At 42.6% G+C, this 19,905-nt stretch overlaps 2 protein-coding genes and 1 long non-coding RNA gene across 5 annotated transcripts in view; 2 read left to right on the plus strand and 1 right to left on the minus strand.

The window, feature by feature from the left end:
• Positions 1-6,638, plus strand: part of Ubr1 (ubiquitin protein ligase E3 component n-recognin 1) — an 82,725-nt gene extending 76,087 nt beyond the window's left edge. Inside the window, exons 44-47 of the mRNA XM_048332655.1 lie at positions 449-526; positions 2,297-2,467; positions 3,650-3,751; positions 5,942-6,638. Of these exons, the coding sequence (XP_048188612.1) occupies positions 449-526; positions 2,297-2,467; positions 3,650-3,751; positions 5,942-6,083 (493 nt within the window). The 3' untranslated portion in view covers positions 6,084-6,638. The remainder of the gene's footprint in view (positions 1-448; positions 527-2,296; positions 2,468-3,649; positions 3,752-5,941) is intronic.
• Positions 6,639-10,077: 3,439 nt separating this feature from the next.
• LOC125340813 lies at positions 10,078-18,381 on the minus strand. Its single transcript, XR_007208821.1, has 3 exons — positions 18,282-18,381; positions 18,137-18,198; positions 10,078-10,383 (listed from the first exon to the last, which is right to left on the minus strand). It is a non-coding gene; the product is annotated as an uncharacterized LOC125340813 (long non-coding RNA).
• A 966-nt stretch (positions 18,382-19,347) lies between these two features.
• Positions 19,348-19,905, plus strand: part of Ttbk2 (tau tubulin kinase 2) — a 49,145-nt gene continuing 48,587 nt past the window's right edge. For 2 of the 3 annotated variants that reach the window (XM_048332880.1, XM_048332879.1), the window contains exon 1: positions 19,348-19,748. The gene's annotated coding sequence lies outside the window, so the exon portion shown is untranslated. The remainder of the gene's footprint in view (positions 19,749-19,905) is intronic. The other variant, XM_048332877.1, reaches the window with a different exon arrangement.

A 19,905-nucleotide genomic window follows, 5' to 3' on the forward strand; every position in this document is an offset into this window, starting at 1 on the left:
TTTAATGTTTCTTAAGCCAGTGTGAGTCTTGATGAGTTCATTTGTTTCCCCCACCATCAAAGCCTTGTAATTGATGATGTGCTCATGATTGGAATATTTCAAACCCAGTTTGCAGATGAGGAAATACAAGTTCAGGTTCGCCAGGCTGTCATGCACCAGAGAATTTAGAATTTGTAATTGTCTGTTTGAATTCAAAAGTTGTGCTCTTAACCACTCTGGTTGGTAACCTTCCTAGACAGTCTGTAATCTAACTAGAAAAACTTAGTTTTAGGAGATAGTGGGACTTGAGTGGAAAGAAAACTGAGGGAAGAGTCAAGAAGCTTGGAGTTAATCTCTTCAGCCATGGTCTTACTCTTAATTGCAGTTTTGAATCCTTTTATTATTTCACCTGACCTGTTTTAGTTCTAGCCTTGTTTCTTATAAAGGTGTCTTTTCAATTCCACTGTAGGTACCCTAGAAAAAGAAATAGTTTGATAGAGCTTCCTGATGACTACAGCTGCCTCCTAAATCAAGCTTCTCATTTCAGGTAAAACAAAAGTGCGTAAGTACATGTATTCACACGGGCATGTATGCGTGCGTGCGTGCGTGTGTGCGTGTGTGTGTGTGTGTGTGTGTGATCGTGTCCTGAGCTCCTACTTCATCTTCATTACTACTAATAACTTGGCTTTTCAAAAAGTGAACACTGAGCATTGAGCATACTCTGTGATATTGTCTCCTTTAATTGAAGTGAAATCTATGTAACATATAATTTGTTACGATTAAGTATTCATGAAGTTGAACAACAGTGAATGTTCTCTGGAATGATGTTACCTCTGACTGGTTTCAAATAAAAATGAAGATGGGGCTGGGAATGTGGCCTAGTGGTAGAGTGCTTGCCTTGCGTACATGAAGCCCTGGGTTCCATTCCTCAGTACCACATATATAGAAAACGGCCAAAAGTGGCACTGTGGCTCAAGTGGCAGAGCGCTAGCCTTGAGCAAAAAGAAGCTAGGGATAGTGCTCAGGCCCTGAGTTCAAACCCCAGGACTGGCCAAAAAACAAAAACAGATTTTATGCTCTTTTAGACTGAATCATCTCATCTATTGGATTATTACTGCTCATTATTACCTTTGTTTCCCCTTGGCAGTAGTGTGGCTTACACTCTTGTCTTTTCTAGTCAACCTGTCTGCCTCCTTAGCCATACCCAAAGCCCTTTATGATTGTTTATCTTTCAGATAGGGTTTCTTGCTTTCACTCAGGACAATTCTCAAACTGAAATCTTCCTATCTCCACCTCGCAAGTTGTTGGAATTATAGGTATATTATACCATGCCCTCCTTGTTTCCTTCTTGAATTTTTTACCCAGGCTGACCTCAAACTAGGGTCCTCCTATGTCTATTGCCCATGCAGCTAGAACAAATGCACACACTCAGTTATCCTTCTATCCCATTTTCCTCTGTATGATAACAGTGACTAACTCAGCCATTCTGCCTTAAAGATGAAAAGAAACATATGTGAGCTGTATCTTTAAATGACTATATATTGTGGAGCATTCCCTGGAGATGAAAAAACAGCTCCTTCATGTACAGGAGAATGCTGTGCACCAAGTCATAGCATATACTACCTCTGCTGCTATATAAACAATGGTGGTTTTCTAATTTTGCCTGAGAAAATGGGACTCAGAGTAAATTATCAATACTCTCTTGGAGATTCTTCACTCGGGCTGTAATTTAACTCTCTGGATCTCCTCTCTTTCAGGTAAATCTTGTTTCCCATTGTGTATATATACTACAGAGATAGGAGGAACATGAGATTTATTTTAAAGACAATCGGTATCCCTTTTGGAAAATATAGCAAGGCTCCAGTATTCCACTATGCAAAACTGTCAGATCTCAAATGGTGTTTGAAGTTTTGTTTTGTGCCAGTCCTGGAGCTTGAACTCACAGCGTGGGTTTTGTCTCTGAATTTTTTTTACTCAAGGCTAGCATTCTACCATTTGAGCTAGGGGAGAACGTAGAGTCTTGAACTCAAGCCCCGTAACCAGCACAGAAAAAAAATCACACTTATAATCCTGACTAAGCTTATAATGAAGATACTAAGTAAATCTCATTTTCAAGACATATTATCATGATATTAAGTTTTTGTAAGTCCCTGTACAGGAAATATAAAACAGGAATAAACTAATTAAATGAGCCCTTATGCTTTAAGAGCTTCCATTGCCGGAAAAGGACCCATGATGGAAAGCTTCCTCCGTTCTTAACTCCCCGTGGTAGTGGTGGGGTTTTTCCATCACATTCAATGTTCCTTTCCCTTTTGAGGTGTCCACGGTCTGCAGATGATGAGCGAAAGCATCCGGTTCTGTGTCTTTTCTGTGGAGCCATCCTGTGTTCTCAGAACATTTGCTGCCAAGAAATTGTGAATGGGGAAGAGGTCGGAGCTTGCATTTTTCATGCTCTTCACTGTGGAGCAGGAGTCTGCATTTTCTTGAAGTAAGTAGTGAGTGATCTGGAAATTTGCAAAATCCAATAAACCAAGCCTGAGCAGTACCCCTAGCTTCTTTTTGGGTCCTATCTAGAGGCTGTTACGATAAGACATTTTATTGATAGGAAATAATTGATCAGAAGTTAAAGCATAAACCTATCCTTACTAAATTGCACTTGAGAAAACTTACAAAATAAGTAATCAAAAGTAGTTGGATTCTGCTCATATTTCCACTATAGGTAGACATTTTTACATGGGGTTCTTTTATATGGGGTACTTTGGGTTCATGACTTTGGTATTGTATAATATTCAGAGAGAACTTTTTAGTCCTAAAATGTATGTTTAGCTAGTTTATGTAAATAGGTACTTTTGCTTGTCCTTCATTAACTTGTATTAACTCAGCTTTTCTAGTCTTTCACCAAGGTTGACAGTAGAAAAGTAGTCACATATATTTATTAAAGAAGAGTCGTCAAGGATACATAAGAGAGAAAAAATTCAAATGGACATGTATACTCTACTTTTGTTTCTACTCTCTGTGTAATGCAGCTTTATGAGTTGTTTTTTTCACATAAGCCTAAATGTTTTACTATGAAATATATTATTGCTCTAAGCTATCTTTTGAAGAGGAAAGAAGCCATATCTAAATCCCTACTTCCTTCCTCATTTCTCTCTGTAGTACTTACCCACTCTGTACTATAAAAGTCTTAAGTGTCTTCATGGTATCTGGCAATGGTTCTTTTTAATTTGCATGATTGGAGGCTAGCTTTCACCTTAAGAGCCTGTGTACTTGCTTCCCTGCTCATCCTTGTGACTGGCATGTGGGTTTCAGAGTAGGGGATGTTGTTCTTCTGTTCTTCCCTGAAACACTTCCCCCCTCTAGATTGGAAATTAGAAAACCAAACACAAACGAACAGCACCAGCCATTGTTTTTCACAGAATCTGTGGCTCAATTAGAACAGCCTCCTTTTTCTGTCAGTGTGTTCAACCAGTATTAATGATGCCCATTTCCTTTCCTACCACTTTAAAAAACTGTTTTTATTTAGACAATACGCAGTTTAGTCAGTTCCTCTAATATTGTCTTAATAAGTGAACTCCTAACATATGCTGCTGCCATGTTTTCTCCCTGAACTTTGCTATTCTTTGCAGGTGGGCACTTAATAAGGTTTTCTTTTGTTTGTTGTGTACTTCAGAATCAGAGAGTGCAGAGTGGTCCTGGTTGAAGGGAAAGCCAGAGGCTGTGCCTATCCAGCTCCTTACTTGGATGAATATGGAGAAACAGACCCTGGGCTAAAGTAAGATTTTCTTTTTTTTGTTTTGTTTTGTTTTTGTTGCCAGTCCTAGGGCCAGCACTGTCCCTGGCTTCTTCTTGCTCAAGGTTAGTACTCTAGCTCTTGAGCCACAGCTCCACTTCCAGCTTTTTTCTCTATCTGTGGTGCTGAGGAATTGAACCCAGGCTTCATGTATATGATGCGAGCACTTTACCACTAGGCCATATTTCTAGCCCCATGTAAGATTTTCTTTTCATAGGAAAGTTTGATCAGTTCTCCTGTAAATCACTCTTACTCATGGTAACACGTCTTAAACACGAAAGTTAATAATAGTTAAAAACTAATAATAGTGGTGGTTTTTAAATAGTTAAAAAAATATTAAATGTGATGCCATCCTAAATTTAATGGCTAATTTTCAGTAACTTTTGTGCCTTTCCAAAATTTACATTTCTGAAGATCATCTTAATGATTAAATGACTTATTGTTTTTAAATCAGCCTTTCTTCAGAAGTATTTAGAATGTGTGGCACTGATAAATGAAAAAAGAACCTTCAGTCTCCAGAGAGGGACTTTGGTTCAGAGTAGGTATTTATTATTCCCACTGCAACATCTGAAGCTCTATCAGCCTTCCTTCCTTCTGACTCTTTGCAGAGTAACTACCATCCTTCCCTGGTGTCCTTCCCTGGTGGTAGGAACTGGGGTCTCGGTGTATTACATTATATAAGACCACTAGTAGTGGTCCCAAAAGTACATAAAGATTAAGAAGCCAAGCATAATAGTATACACCTGTTAGACCAGCACTCCAGATACTGATGCAGTGAGTTCGAGGCCAATCTGAGTACATAGTGAGACATCTTTAAAACATTGCTCAGAATGAATAGGCTCAGTAGATGGGACTAGGACCTATTCAATCATACAGAGATTGGTTTTTATTGTGACAGCATTTGACTTGTCTTTAGATTTAGGAAGAAAGATCCTTGGGTGCTAAAAGTAGTTAATAATAATTAATCCACCAGCTAAAACACTTGAATGCTTCGAGGAATGAAGATCCCCTAGTTCTTCATTACTGGCAATAATCAAACTTCAGTCATTAGCTAGTACACAGTGTTACAAGCGATGCAACTTACCATTAAATTGTAATTATTTTATTTAAATACTTGTTCAGCCAGGTACACATCTATATTCACAGGCTACTCAGGAGGATAGGACAGAAGGAGCACTTGTGCTTAAGAGTTTGAAGCCAGCCTGGGCAGCCTGGGCACCCTGGGCAGGAAAAAACCCATCTCAAACAATATATAAGAAAAAAATCGGGCTGGGAATATGGCCTAGTGGCAAGAGTGCTGGCCTTGTATACATGAAGACCTGGGTTTGATTCCTCAACACCACACATATAGAAAATGGCCAGAAGTGGCGCTGTGACTCAAGTGGCAGAGTGCTAGCCTTGAGCAAAAAAAAAAAAAAAGCCAAGGACATGTCTGCTCAGGCCCTGAGTTCAAGGCCCATGACTGGCAAAAAAAAAAAGAGAGAAGAGAAAAAAATCAACCAATAACCAACAAGTCCATTGTATCCTAAGGACCAAATATTTCTGAATTGTAAAATAGTTATGGGCAAGTATATGCCTGAGACCTGACTTCTATACAAAGACTAAATTGAGGCCGAATAAATTGTCAGAGGCCGGCCAGCCATTCAGGCTAACCACTCAGAAAAGAATACAACCCTGCTTCAGGTATAAACCTCACTGATCATTTAAATGAGGTTTTATATGCATGTGGTGTACTCAGCCACATTTCCCGAATTGTCAAGGAGTAAATTTCTGCTCCATTAAGTAATTTTGTTGGTTGTGGGGCTTGAATTCTGGGCCCAGGCTCTGTCCCTGAGCTCTTCAGCTCAAGGCTAGCGCTCTAGCACTTGAGCCACATGGCCACTTCCGGTTTTCTGGTGATTACTTGGAAATAAGTTTCATGGACTTTTCCTGCCCGGGCTGGCTTTGAACCATGAGCCTCAGATCTCAGCCTCCCGAGTAGCTAGGATTACAGGTATGAGCCACTGGTGCCCGGCTTATTGAGTTTTTTGTGGATAATGGTAAAACAGTACTCCTTTTTAAGCCCTTTCCCAGTGATTCCTCACAACTCTGGGAACATGTGCATACTAAGTCAATAAAGATGTAACCATTGTTTGATTCAAACTTACATGTTGGATTTTTTCCCCCCTGAAGGAGGGGCAATCCCCTTCATTTATCTCGTGAGCGATATCGGAAGCTCCATCTGGTCTGGCAGCAACACTGCATTATAGAAGAGATTGCCAGGAGCCAGGAAACAAACCAGATGTTATTTGGATTCAACTGGCAGTTGCTGTGAGCTCCAACTCTGCCTCAAGACAATCACGAATGATGACATCAGTAATAAAGACCAATTTCAAATTATGGAGAACTTTCTGAGGGCTGGGGAATTATTGGAGGGTCTTTTGCTCCATGTCCAGATTCAAGTACGTCAATAAAATATTCCTTAATGGAGTATCACTGTCAATTAGCAAACATATGTTTCAAGGGAAAAAAGGATGTAGATTAATGTTTAATGTTCTAGAACACTAAAGAGATGTTTTTTCACCCCAAGCATCTGATCCTGCTAATTTCAGAAAAATAATTCCCCTTAGTAATCTGTCCTAGTATATTTCATGTTATCCACCTGATAAATGAAGTCACATTGAAGAATTGTTGACATTTTTATATGTTGGTTAACTCTTAACACAATTTTGTATTTGGTATTTTCCCAAGCATAGTTCTGCTAGCACTGGATCACTTACAAGATTCTGATCTGTTATGGTCTTCTTCATAGCTAAAGAGGAATTGCGGAAACCATGAAGTACTTTTCAATTTTGAAAGATGCAAAAAAGTAAACTTAATTGTTTCACTTTTTTAAAAATCTGTAATATCACCTATTGCTTTAGCCAGAAATTGAGCTAAATATCTTCATGGACAGATTGTTAATTCTGCAGTGTGTGACAGTATGCTTTTCCCACTGTGGACCTCAAGACAAATAAGGAGAACATGCTCCTGTTTAATTCCTGATGGCACAAAGACTATAATCCCATCCTCTAGCAACAAGTAACTTTGTTAGGTTTCAAGCTCTGTTTTCAATTTCTGAAGACAAGTATCTAAAGTGAGATGTTATCTTGTGGTACCATCCCATTTGACTTTCTGTTGCCATTCTGATATGAACTACTTTTAGAATAAGTATAAGAAAATTTCCCCAATTAGTGGAGCATAACAACTGTAAATTGTATGAAGCCAGTTCTGCAACCTTCTATGTCTTTGTGCAAACTTCATAAACTCTAGTTTTATGACTACTATAAACAACCAAAAAAGTCATTTGATCAGTAGTCTATGTCCAGTTACCCTGCTGTGGTTGAGCCATCTTGTTTATAAATAGTAGTGCTCTCCTAAGTCTAGGCACAGACTTCTTGGTTCTTGATTTTAACTTTTTTTTTATCAAGACTTGTGTCATAAAAGAGACAAAAGAGAAACTGAAACCTTCCTTCTTAGCTTCCAATGTCTTGGGTAAAGTTAGTAATTTGTCCTCGGCTGCTATTGTCACATATGTGTATATGTTTTCTTACCCTCTTGTGTTCAGCAAAGTCAAGCAAGTAACAGTGTCTTTACTAAGTGATCAGTGATGTACATTTGGGGCTGGAATGTTTTGTTTTATGTGAAAAGTGAATTTTACAGTAAGGGATTGGCATGAGCAGACATCAGAATCACAATCATGGTGTTTTTTTTTTTCTACTTGGATAATTATGACTGAAAAAGGCAGGAATCAGGAAACTGATACAACTCGAGTGAACAACTTGTAAGGAGATTAACAAGTGATCAGAAATTGTCACATTTGGGCTGGGAATGTGGCTTAGTGGTAGAGTTCTTGCCTAGCATGCGTGAGGCCTGGGCTCCATTCCTAGCACCACATAAGCAGAAAGAGCTGGAAGTGGTGCTGTGACTCAAGTGGCAGAGTGCTAGCACTGAGCAAATGGAGGTCAGGGACAGTGCCCAGGCCCTGAGTTCAAGCCCCAGAACTGGCCAAAAAGAAAAACTATCACGTTTGCCATTATGATTAAATATTTCCCTTTTTTTTTTTTTTTTGGCCAGTCCTGGGCCTTGGACTCAGGGCGTGAGCACTGTCCCTGGCCTCCTCTTGCTCACTCTGCCACTTGAGCCACAGCGCCCCCTCTGGCCGTTTTCCATATATGTGGTGCTGGGGAATGGAACTGAGAGCTTCATGTGTAGGAGGCAAGCACTCTTGCCACTAGGCCATACTCCCAGCCCCCTCTGTTTCTTAAATAATGTATATGGGTGTTTTTGAAGTCTGGGTTATAATAGGCAACAGAAATCTGCCCTAATTGACCAGCCCTCATTTGGCAAGGATTAGCTGATTTTCTGGGTAATGTTTTTATGGTCAATTCATTAATCTTGGAGTTAATCTGTAAAGTTGCCCAGAAGGGTTGTCTGGCATGGCTAGCCAACCTTTACTGCCAAAGAACCCATTTCCTAGTGAATTCTGCTTGTTGAGATTGTCATTTCTGCACTGTAGCTGGATGGATTCCTCAGTGCTACTCTCAACCCTACAGATTTCTGGTTGTATTCAAATGTCCTAATAGCTTCCCTTCATCATGGTAAACAATTTAATTTCTGTCTATGAAGTTTACTTACAAAAAAGCAACCAAGTCACAGTTCTTTAGTACGTGAAGGAACTGGTTCAGCAGGATGTCTCCATATCTGTGCTTTTCTAATGTTTGGTGAGGGGCTGGCAAGAATTTTAATGATGCAGTAAAGAAAAAATATCTATATAATTAATTTATTATGTTGGTGTATTGGCTGTGAGTTTACCTTTAGTGGTCATTTGTCATTTCATAACAACTATGCATTTTGGTTCACTGTGATGATGATTGATATTTAGTGACTGCAACACGTTTATACCACTGATTCAAATTCCATTCATGATGAAGTTATACAAATAATGCATATATTGATATCTTTTATTGCAAAAATGTAAATTTTAAACTTGTATAATGTTCTTGTGCTTTTTGAAATAAAATATCTTATATGTGTATATTTAAAAAGAAAAAAGGGACTTCTCATGTTTGGGGATTTGGGTTTGAAGTATAAAATTCTATCTAGAAAAGAGCTTTCTACTTATTTATTTTTGTCGGTCTAGCACATCTATTAAATGCCAGAGATTTTTAAGGTAAGTGGATCTCCAAACAGTAAATTATTTTTGAGCATGAATACCAAATATATGGGTGTATATAGACATATGTATAGTTTTGTTGTTTTCATGTAGTGCTATATTAACACATTAAGGACATTTTAAAATGTAGGCTGAAACAGATGGTCAAAGATCACGATTCAGATTTAACTCAAGTTTAACCTAGCATGTACTAGAATCATGCTCTCTAACGTGAAAGATAAAAGATTCTCAAGGCTGAAAGAAAAGAGAAATTACACATGAGAGTGTCACAACTAGCTTGACAGCACACTTTCCAGGAGAAGCCTTATAAACCAAGAGAAACTGGCATGAGATTTTTGCAGCACTGAAGGAAGAAGCTGATTTTCATGAATTCTTCATCTAGTAGAGCTAGCCCTTATGAATGAAGAAGGAGAGAAAATGAAAGATACAGACATTCCCTGACAAACGAAAGCTAACTGAATTTATCTCCACCAGATCTATAAGAAATGCTAAAGAGGGCTGGGATGTAGCTCAGTGGCAAAGCACTTGCCTATCAAGTGCAATGCGGGTTCTATCCCCTGTACCAAAAAAAAAAAAAAAAGAAGAAAAGACAAAAAAAATAGTTGAAAAATTCAAAAACAGAAATGTCAAAGAGTGTTCATCAAACAGAAAGGCACTAAGAATGAGCTGTATTCTCATGGTAAACCACTTGCCCAGCATGAACAAGATCCTGGATTCAGTTCTAAGCATCAAAGAAGACAATGGGTGAGCAGAAGGAAGGAAGGAGAGAGAGAAAGAAGAAAACGAGAGCCATGTCCCAGTGGCTCATGACTACAATCCTGCTACTCAGGGAGCTGAGATCTAAAGATTGAGGTTGGGGGGCTGAGGATATGGCCTAGTGGCTAGAGTGCCTGCCTCATATTCATGAGGCCCTGGGTTCAATTTCCCAGCACCACATATACAGAAAACGGCCAGAAGTGGCGCTGTGGCTCAAGTGGCAGAGTGCTAGCCTTGAGCAAAAAGAAGCCAGGGACAGTGCTCAGGCCCTGAGTCCAAGCCCCAGGACTGGCCAAAAAAAAAAAGATTGAGGTTGGAAGCTAACCTGGGCAGGAAACTCTGAGACCTCTCCAATTAACTACTAAAAAAGCCAGAAGTAGAGCTGTGGCTTAGTGGTAGAGTGCCATTCCTGAGTGAAAAGGCTGAAGGGAGATTGCCTGAAAGAAAAATATCAGAAGTATAAAACTGGCAAGAGGAACTATATAAATTCAGAATCTTCCATTATCTTGCAAATCTGTTGCATAAACCATTCCTGACTTTATTATATAAAGTTAGAAAATAAAACAATTAAAAATAATCACTGTAAGCCAGGCACAGTAGTTCCAGCTTCTCAGGAGGCTGAGGCAGGATGACTGCTTAAGGCCAGTTTGGGCAACATGAGACCCTGTAAACAATATAAAAATATGTAAAATGGGGGCTGGGAATATGGCCTAGTGGCAAGAGTGCTTGCCTCGTATACATGAAGCCCTGGGTTCGATTCCCCAGCACCAAATACATAGAAAATGGCCAGAAGTGGCGCTGTGGCTCAAGTGGCAGAGTGCTAGCCTTGAGCAAAAAGAAGCCAGGGACAGTGAGTGCTTAGGCCCTGAGTCCAAGCCAGGACCGGCAAAGAAAAAAAAAAGTAAAATGGAGCATTGAGAAGAATTCAAAGTGTGGGGAGGAATGGAGGAAAAATGTTGGTTTGTTTTAGGGGGTTGTCATGGGGCTTGAACTGAAGGCCTGGGCACTGTCCCTGAGCTCATTATCTATCTCATTTTCTGGCATTTAATCAGAAATAAGAGTCTCACAGACTTTCCTGCCCAGGCTGGCTTTGAACTGTGATCCTCAAATCTCAGCCTTCTAGGACTGGGAATATGGCCTAGTGGTAGTATGCTTGTCTCGTATACTTGAAGGCCTGGGTTTGATTCCTCAGCACCACATATGTAGGAAAAGCCAGAAATGGCGCTGTGGCTCAAGTGGTAGAGTGCTAGCCTTGAGCAAAAAGAAGCCAGGGACAGTGCTCAGGCCCTGAGTTCAAGCCCCAGGACTGGCAAAAAAAAAAAAAAATAGTAAAAGCTCAACCTTCTAAATAGCTAGGATTATGTCATGAGCCACCAGTGCCTGCTTAAATGTTAATTTTTAAAGAATATTTCCTTTTTTTCCAATCATTTAATGTTTCATTAAAAATAGCTTTTATAATCAACAGATGTTCTCTGTAACCACTATGAAAACTCTGTAACCTAAATTTATAATAGAACGGGAATATGGATCAAATGGTAGAGTAGAAGCCTAGCAAACAAAAAGGCCCTGAGTTCAAACCTTAGTACTGCCATAAAAGAAATCTGTAATAAGGAACCAAAAAGAAGGAATCAAAACAGTCCTAAAGTAAATCATTATTCAGTAAAAATGAATGAGTTACTATTAACAGCTTGAACTTCATAGAAATATGCTAAGTGGGAAAAATCTCTAAAAGATACATACTATGCAATTCTATTCATGTAATAACTGGGAAATATATCATAAAACTAGTTAATAATTATAGCTGGCAGTTGTTAAGGATAGGGAAAGGGCTGGGAATATAGCCTAGTGGCAAGAGTGCTTGCCTAGTATACATGAAGCCCTGGGTTCAATTCCTCAGCATCACACACATAGAAAACAGCCAGAAGTGGCGCTGTGGCTCAAGTGGCAGAGTGTTAGCCTTGAGCAAAAAGAAGCCAGGGACAGTGCTCAGACCCTGAGCTCAAGGCCCAGGACTGGCAAAAAAAAAAAGATAGGGAAAGATGAGTGTGGCTATAAAGGAGTCTTATACTAGAGTTGAATCTTAATTGTGACTATACAAGGCTACATATGTGACAGAATTATAGTTCTACAAACAAAATGAGGGTATTATACACACATGTATATATGTCTATGTATGTCTTAAGAGTTGGTTCTAGTAGTAGCCTTCTATGGATACCATAACGTATTACCACAGACTAGGTTGCTTAAGAAAATTGAAACATCGAGTGCTAATGGCTCTCTCATAAATGATCATTATTAGGTATGCGGAGATCTAGAAGATGGAAGTTTGAAGCCAGCCCAGGCAGAAAAGTTCACAGGACTACCTCCAAAATAACCAGCAAAAACTCAGCTGGAGGTAAGGCTCTAGTAATAGAGCATAAGCAAGCTGAGTGTGGAGTAAGTGAAAAACAAAATGTAAAGTATCTCACAGTGAGTAATTTGAAACCTCAGTTTCAGTGAGACCAATCTCTTCAGGAGTTTATTTGATGGCCAGGGGCAATTCTTACTATTCTTTGGTGTTTAAAGGCAATGCCCCAGGCTCTGCTGTTCTCACCTGGCTTCTTCTTTTTGAGCATCTTAAGTGGTAGACAGCCAGCCCGGCAAGAGTCGGGGAAGACCCTCGGTTCAATTCCTAGTCCTGGCACACAACAAAACAAAATAGGGCCATATCAGTAGAGTTTTAAGCTCTTCTGTTGACAAGTTGGACATTTAAAAGAGGCAGTAACTATCAGTTTCAGTAAGCAAAAGTCTGTTCTCCTTGGCCCAGGCTTAACCTCTGTCCTTTTGTGAGCCTATTGTGCCACTTTGCAATGGTTTTGTTGTTTTGACTACTTGTTTAATACTTCTTGGTGGTTTGTTTGTTTTTTGGGGGGGTGCCATCTTGGAGCTTGAACTCTGGTCCTGGGCACTGTCCCTGAGCTTCTGTGCTCAAGGCTAGTGCTCTACCACTTTGAGCCACAGCTGCATTTCTGGCTTTTTGGTAGTTAATTGGAGTTAAGAGTCTCATGGATTTCCCTGCCTGGGTTGGCTTTGAACCATGATCCTCAGATCTCAGCCTCCTGAATAGCTAGGATCACAGGCGTGAGACACCCATGCCCGGCAATACCGCTAATGGATGCTTTCTGTAACACACAAAAAAATTCACATTATACATACCACACAAGCTGCCCAGTTATCATATTATACTGTATGTACTCTTTAAATGTTTAGCTTCTTTAAACTTTGAGTCACCCATGCTGTGTAGTCCGTCAGTTCTATTTACTGGTATGTAGTATTCAACTGTTTAATAATTTGTCCATTCTCCTGTCTATAGATTTCTGGGTTGTTTCTAGTATTGCTATTTTGAATAAAGCTGTTATGAACAGTCTTCTACAAGTGCTTTTTTGTTGACATGCATTTCTCTTGGAGAGTGTACGTTCTAGATGCTAGGTCATGTGTAACATTTCAAGAAATTGGCAAACAAGCCAAGTGTGGTGACTGAAACCTGTCATTCTAGCAGGATCTCATGAGGAGAATCTCGGCTCAGGGCCAGCTGAGGGGAAAAAAAAAATTCTCAAGACTCCATCTCAACCAGTGCCGGGCATGGTGGTATGCACCCATCTAAGTGACATGGGAAGCACAAATTGGAGGATCCTGGTTTCAGTTGGCTGGGGCAAAAGGCAAGACCCTATGTCAAAAATAAACAACCTAGGGGCTGGGGATATAGCCTAGTGGCAAGAGTGCCTGCCTCGGATACACGAGGCCCTAGGTTCGATTCCCCAGCACCACATATACAGAAAACGGCCAGAAGCAGCGCTGTGGCTCAAGTGGCAGAGTGCTAGCCTTGAGCGGGAAGAAGCCAGGGACAGTGCTCAGGCCCTGAGTCCAAGGCCCAGGACTGGCCAAAAAAAAAAAATTAAAAAAATAAATAAATAACCTAAAAAGGGAGTTGACAGTGGCTCAGGTGGTAGTCACTCACTGCCTTGCAAGTACAAAGCCCTGAGTTCAATCCCCAGCAGTGCCAAAACACGATTAAACATATTTCTACCGGGTCAATGTTGTGGTAACTCTCAGTATTGTCTGTGGTTTGGTGTCTGTTCTCAGGATTGGGGGTGGAACCCAGGGCCTTGTACATGCTACGTAAGCACTCTACTGTTTTCTTTATTTTAGATGTTTGGGATATTTCTGTGTAGATAAGAAGTGTGTTTTTCTCTTCTGTTTCAGCTCTTACACCTTATTTTTCTTCTTTCCTTGTAGACTGGTGTATAGTGTGTGTCAACTTAATGGCAAGAGTGGAAAATGATATACAGTTTGTAAGTCATGCCAAGGCCAATGAGGAGTCACTAATATTTCTTCATCGATGAGCTAGGGGGTTAAATTACTATTTGTAAAGAGCTGACTAGTGTGGAAAAACAGTAGAAGACCAGTTAGGAGGCTCCCGAAGTAATATGGATAAGCTGTGGTGACCTAAGCTAGGGAGGTGGCAGCCAGAATGGAGAATTGATTTTTCAAAGATAAACTGTCTCCACTTAGTCCACATTAAGTGCAATTTGAGTAAGCCAATCAATGAAAATACGCACATAATTTATGCCATTTCCTTGAGGGGAAATTACCTCCAGAAGCCACTGTAAAAACATTTTAGGGTAGGCACAGTGGCTCATTCCTGTGATCTTAGATACTTGGGAGGCAGCAATCAGGAGGATGGCAGTGACAAGTCAGGTGGCAAAAGTTCCATTTCAACCAATGGGAAACTGGATGTGGTGGCTTGTGCTTGTCGTATTAGCCATATGGGAAGTGTAAAAAGGACAATCATAGTTCCAGCCCTATTCAAAAACTAAAGTGAAAGTGTTGGGATGTGGTTTAACAATGCCTGCCTAACAAGCCTGAGGCCCTGAGTTGAAATCCTAGTGCCAAAAAGAAATTTAAATATTATCAGGATTTCAAACAAACAAAACCATAAAAAATTAATTCACCATCAGTTACTAGAACATATGTTCTCACAAACATGCTCCTATCAGGGCAGATTGTGGGTTATTTTTGTTAGATTCCAGAACTAATTAAATTGTAGACAGAGTAAATAACCTTTATAAGTGATATCAGCTGACAAAAAACCTAAATTACCTGTGGATGATAATAAAAATAGTCACTAATTTAGAAAAAAATTAAAAAATTAAGATCACTCCAGGAATTAGAGGCCAGCTTAGGCAACACACAAAGACTGTGTTTTACAATTTTTTTTAAAAAAAGAATGAAACAGATCATGTACAATAATGAGCTTTAATATTGTTAGTGAAGAAATTAAGTTGCCAAACACTACATAAAGCACTGCTTGTTATTACTATAAAGAAAAGGAATCTATTTGCTTTGTATACGTGTAAGAACTTGAACAAGAAACTGGTAAGCAGAGTGACCATGTGAATTCATTTTCTAAAGCAAACAAATAATATTGGGAGAAAGCAGATAGGTGAAATGGTCTGCCACATCTTTCCCTGGCCAAAAAAAAAAAAAAAAAAAATCCTGGAGATTTCATCTCCCAACCAGCAAAGAGTTGGACTGAAGGCATGGCTCAAGAGGTAAAGTGGCAGCTAAGTAAATCATCCCAATGAAAGGCCCTAAGTTCAAAGCAATTAGATCACAACATTCATTCCTAATATACTTGCAACTCTTGATTTATCTAGAGCAAGCTTAACATAGCACACAGGATGAGATGCTAAAAATAGGCAGAATCCACCAGACTGCAGTGTGTCAGACAAACTCACCATAGAAGCTGAAAAGATAAATTCTGGTTCTGAACTGATATTACCAGTTCTGAAGTAGATTGTACTATTTGCTCCCCCTTTAGTTTGTACATAGGAATTTTTTTCCAAACTATTACCCTTGTTGCATTTCTGCTAATAAATAATTAAAATTATATATATATAAGCATTTTTTAAAATAAGATTCATGCCTGTAATCCTAGCTACTTGGAGGCTGAGATCTGAGGCTCTTGGTTCAAAGCTATCCCAGGCTGGAAAATCCAAGAGATTCATCTCCAATTAACCATCAGGAAACCAGAAGTGGTGCTGTGGCTCAAGTGGTAGAGTGCTAGCCTTGAGCTGAAGAGCTCAGGGACAGCATCCAGGCCCAGAGTTCAGGCCCCACAACCAACAAAAAAAAAAAAAAAAAAAAACAGCTGGGGATATGGCCTAGTGGCAAGAGTGCCTGCCTCATATACATGAGGCCCTGGGTTCGATTCCCCAGCACCACATATACGGAAAATGGCCAGAAGTGGCGCTGTGGCTCAGGTGGCAGAGTGCTAGCCTTGAGCGGGTAGAAGCCAGGGACAGTGCTCAGGCCCTGAGTCCAAGCCCCAGGACTGGCCAAAAAACAAAACAAAACAAAACAAAAACAACTCACAAAACTCAAAAATCTTTTATCTTGGGGGCTGGGGATATGGCCTAGTGGCAAGAGTGCTTGCCTTGTATACATGAGGCCCTGGGTTCAATGCCCCAGCACCACATATACAGAGAATGGCCAGAAGTGGTGCTGTGGCTCAAGTGGCAGAGTGCTAGCCTTGAGCAAGAAGAAGCCAGGGACAGTGCTCAGGCCCTGAGTCCAAGCCCCAGGACTGGCCAAAATAAATAAATAAAATGAATAAAATAAAAAAAAATCTTTTATCTTTAAGGTAAACCGAGAAGTCTCCAGATGTTAATACAAAATATGGCTGCATATTTATTTTTGTACTTGTATTTAGTATTTAGCATTTCTGCATTAATCAGTCTGTGGTGTTAGAATCAAACCCAGGGCTTTCAGCATGCTGGGCAAGTAGTCTATCATTGATTTATTTAAAAACACTTACTGAGCTGGGCACGCATGTAATCCTAGCTACTCAGGAGGCTGAGATCTGAGGATCACAGCCCAAGCAGAAAAGTCCATGAGACTCTTGTTTTATTTTCTGTGCCAGTCCTGGGGCTTGAACTCAGGGCCTGAGCACTGTCCCTGGCTTCCTTTTGCTCAAGGCTAGCACTCTACCACTAGAGCCACAGCGCCACTTCCGGCTTTTTCTATAGATGTGGTGCTGAGGAATCGAACCCAGGGCGAGCACACTTTACCACTAGCCCTCCATAAGACTCTTATCTCCAATAAAAAGCTAGAAGTGGCACTGTGGCTCAAGCAGTAGAGTGCTAGCCTTGAGCACAAAGAGGCTCAGGTACAGCGCCCAAGTCCTCAGTTCGGGTCCCAGGAACAGTTGAAAAAACAAAACACAACACAACTTATTGGTGTACTTACATGTTTATAGAGTGAGGAAAGCTGGAAGGGGGGAGAAACAGGAGGGTACACAGTAAAATAAATGATCTCCCTATGACTTATTTTTTTTTTTTGCCAGTCCTGGGGCCTTGGACTCAGGGCCTGAGCACTGTCCCTGGCTTCTTTCCGCTCAAGGCTAGCACTCTGCCACTTGAGCCACAGCGCCGCTTCTGGCCGTTTTCTGTATATGTGGTGCTGGGGAATCGAACCTAGGGCCTCGTGTATCCGAGGCAGGCACTCTCGCCACTAGGCTATATCCCCAGCCCCCTATGACTTATTTTTAAAAGTGTATAAAAATAATTCAAAATAGCATAGCAACCACACCCAATAAAGTTACTTATTTCTCTAAATTTTTTCTACCTACCATCTATATTTTGTAGACTATGCCATAACCAAATACCACAAGAAACTGTTTTAATGTTTATCATGATCATTTCCATAAAAACTGTAAATATATCTAGCCAGTGGACGATGTGCTTTAGGAAGACAAAAATCAGAGACCTTTGCTTCCATATAGCTTGCACTAGGGTGCACTTTTGGCACCATCATCAATCATCCTATCAGTAATGTCTTGATTGTGCTGGGTACTGAATCCTAATAAACATTATTTTATCAGGTCGTTTCTGTAGGCCTGAGTTTTAGCAGTAGCTTAGCTGTGTGATAATGGCTTGAAATGCCTGACTTTCATCCGAAGGCTTGATTGCAGTTAAAGGATCTATACCCTAAGAATATAGATCTCTCTGAGAGGGGGGAGGGGAAAAGACAGAGATCAAAGGGGATTCCAGAATTCTAGGGCTAGCTCCTGAATAATATATTATCTCACCAATTATCCCAACTGAAAAAATATCTCTGGGGACAGATCAAAATTCTTAATTGGAAAGGACTGGGGGGAGGGAGGCTTTTATTGGACACAATTTCAATCAATGATTTTTCCCTCCCAACTTTAAATAAAAGTATTTATAGAAACCTAATTCTTTCGATACTAACCAATACTGTGAACTATATCCTCTTAGACAAAGTGATGTGGGTCGTTTGTGGTTTTAATCAGTAGAAACAATTTGGCAACTTCTTTTAAGCTCGGATAGGACAGCAGGAGCTGTGCCAGCAATTACCTTTCCTGTACAAATATTTCATCCTGCATTTTCTCCAAGAACGGGGGACCTGACAGAGGCGCCTTAAAAAAAAAAAAAAATGTCAAGAGGCTATAGTATTTCCTGAAGAAATCAGTTCTGTTCTGAGAATGGATATAGGACTTACGCTACTCGGAATCAGCTGTATCGACAATGTCACTTGACTGAAGGAAAAAAGAAAAAAGCAGCTTCGAATCCACTGCATCCATTATCTCCGTGACAAACTCGGAAGGGCATGGCATGGGTTAGCTGAGTGTGTATTTTATCGCTGGTTATTAGGCATGGGCGAGAGCCGTCTAAGGTCTGACTTTTCTGGACTTAACTTACACTTGACTTGACTTAATTTACACACACACACGATACCAAATACACAATCACGACCCCCCCCCCCCCCGCGAAGGCCCGACCTCAATGCTCAGCCCCGCGGCGGCCATTCCTCCCGTCTCCGGGCGACTCCCGCCGGCCGCGGCCGGGCATCCCACGCCGCTCCGCAGCGGGTCGCTCCGGTCCAAAGAGTGGCGTGAGGTCCGGTTCTCCCCCCGGGGGCGCCTCCGGGCCGCCGGCCCTCCTTCCCCCGCCTCACGCCGCCGCCCGGCGGGCCCTCCCTCGCCCTCGAGGGGGGCCAGCTGCCGGGCACCAGCTTCGGGGACGGCGCCCGTCCCCGGCGTCACCCCGGTTCCGAGGAGCCGAACGGCCGCGACGGGGCACTCCCAAGTCGAGGCCCTTCGAGGCGCACTCCGCACGTGACGAAGCATTTCCGATTCTCTCCGTAACGAAGTTAACGGCCGCCGAGCCCGGAGAACACCTCCGCGCGCCCGCCCACCCCGTGCGTCCGGACGCTTCACCGGCGGGCGGCTGCGGCGCCGACTGGAACTACCAGTCCCAGAAGCCCCCGCGCGCACCCTCCGCACGCACGCGCGTTGCCATTGTGATGCTTCTTTCCCGGTAACTCGCCCTCTCAGGCAAACCTGAAGATAGCGGCAAATCTCCGGTGGGGGGGTGGGGGTGGGGACGGGGGGGCGGAGACGCTCTGCTGCCTGATTCTCCACCCCCCCGCCCTTCTTCGTGATAGGCAATGGGCTCAGCCAACCGCCGCTGCAGCCTCGGAACGAGCTGTCCAATCATCATCCGAGCTGGGGAGGTGGGCGTGCCCACTGGCGGGGGGCAGGTGGGCTAGGCTGTGCCGGGTTGCGAAGGGGGAGAATAACGTCGGGTCGGGTCAGCGGGCGCTGCAGTAGTCGCCGCTGCGGCGATGGGAGCGGTGGGGACGCGGCGGCGGCGGCGGCAGGAGGAGGAGGAGGAGGAGGAGGAGCACAGGCTGACACCAGAGCAGCGGCCGGGGGCGGCCTGCAGCGGCAGCGGCAGCGGCAGCGGCAGCGGGAACGGCAGCGGCAGCCGCCGCCGCCGCCAGTAGACGCGGACCGTACCCGAGGGGAGTCCCCGGCCCGGCCGGCCGGCCCTCGAAGCCGCGCTCGGGTCCCGCCGCAGTGGGCGGCGGGGGATGGGCAGGCGGCGGCGGTCCCGCCTGCCGAGGGGCGTCCCCTGAGGGCCCGGGCCCTCCACCCCAAATCTCTCGACGTCCGCCGCGGCCCAGGTAGGACACACCCCCCCCACCCAACGTCCCCCCACCACCACCCTCCCCACGGAACCCCGGGGCGCCGCGGGGTAGCCGAGGGTCCCCGCCCTCCTTGCAAACTCGACGAGCCCCCCCCTCCCCATCGCCCTGGCGAGGAAGGAGGGGGCGGGGGGCG

Source organism: Perognathus longimembris, chromosome 23 (genome assembly GCF_023159225.1).
Source record: "Perognathus longimembris pacificus isolate PPM17 chromosome 23, ASM2315922v1, whole genome shotgun sequence".
NCBI lineage: Eukaryota > Metazoa > Chordata > Mammalia > Rodentia > Heteromyidae > Perognathus > Perognathus longimembris.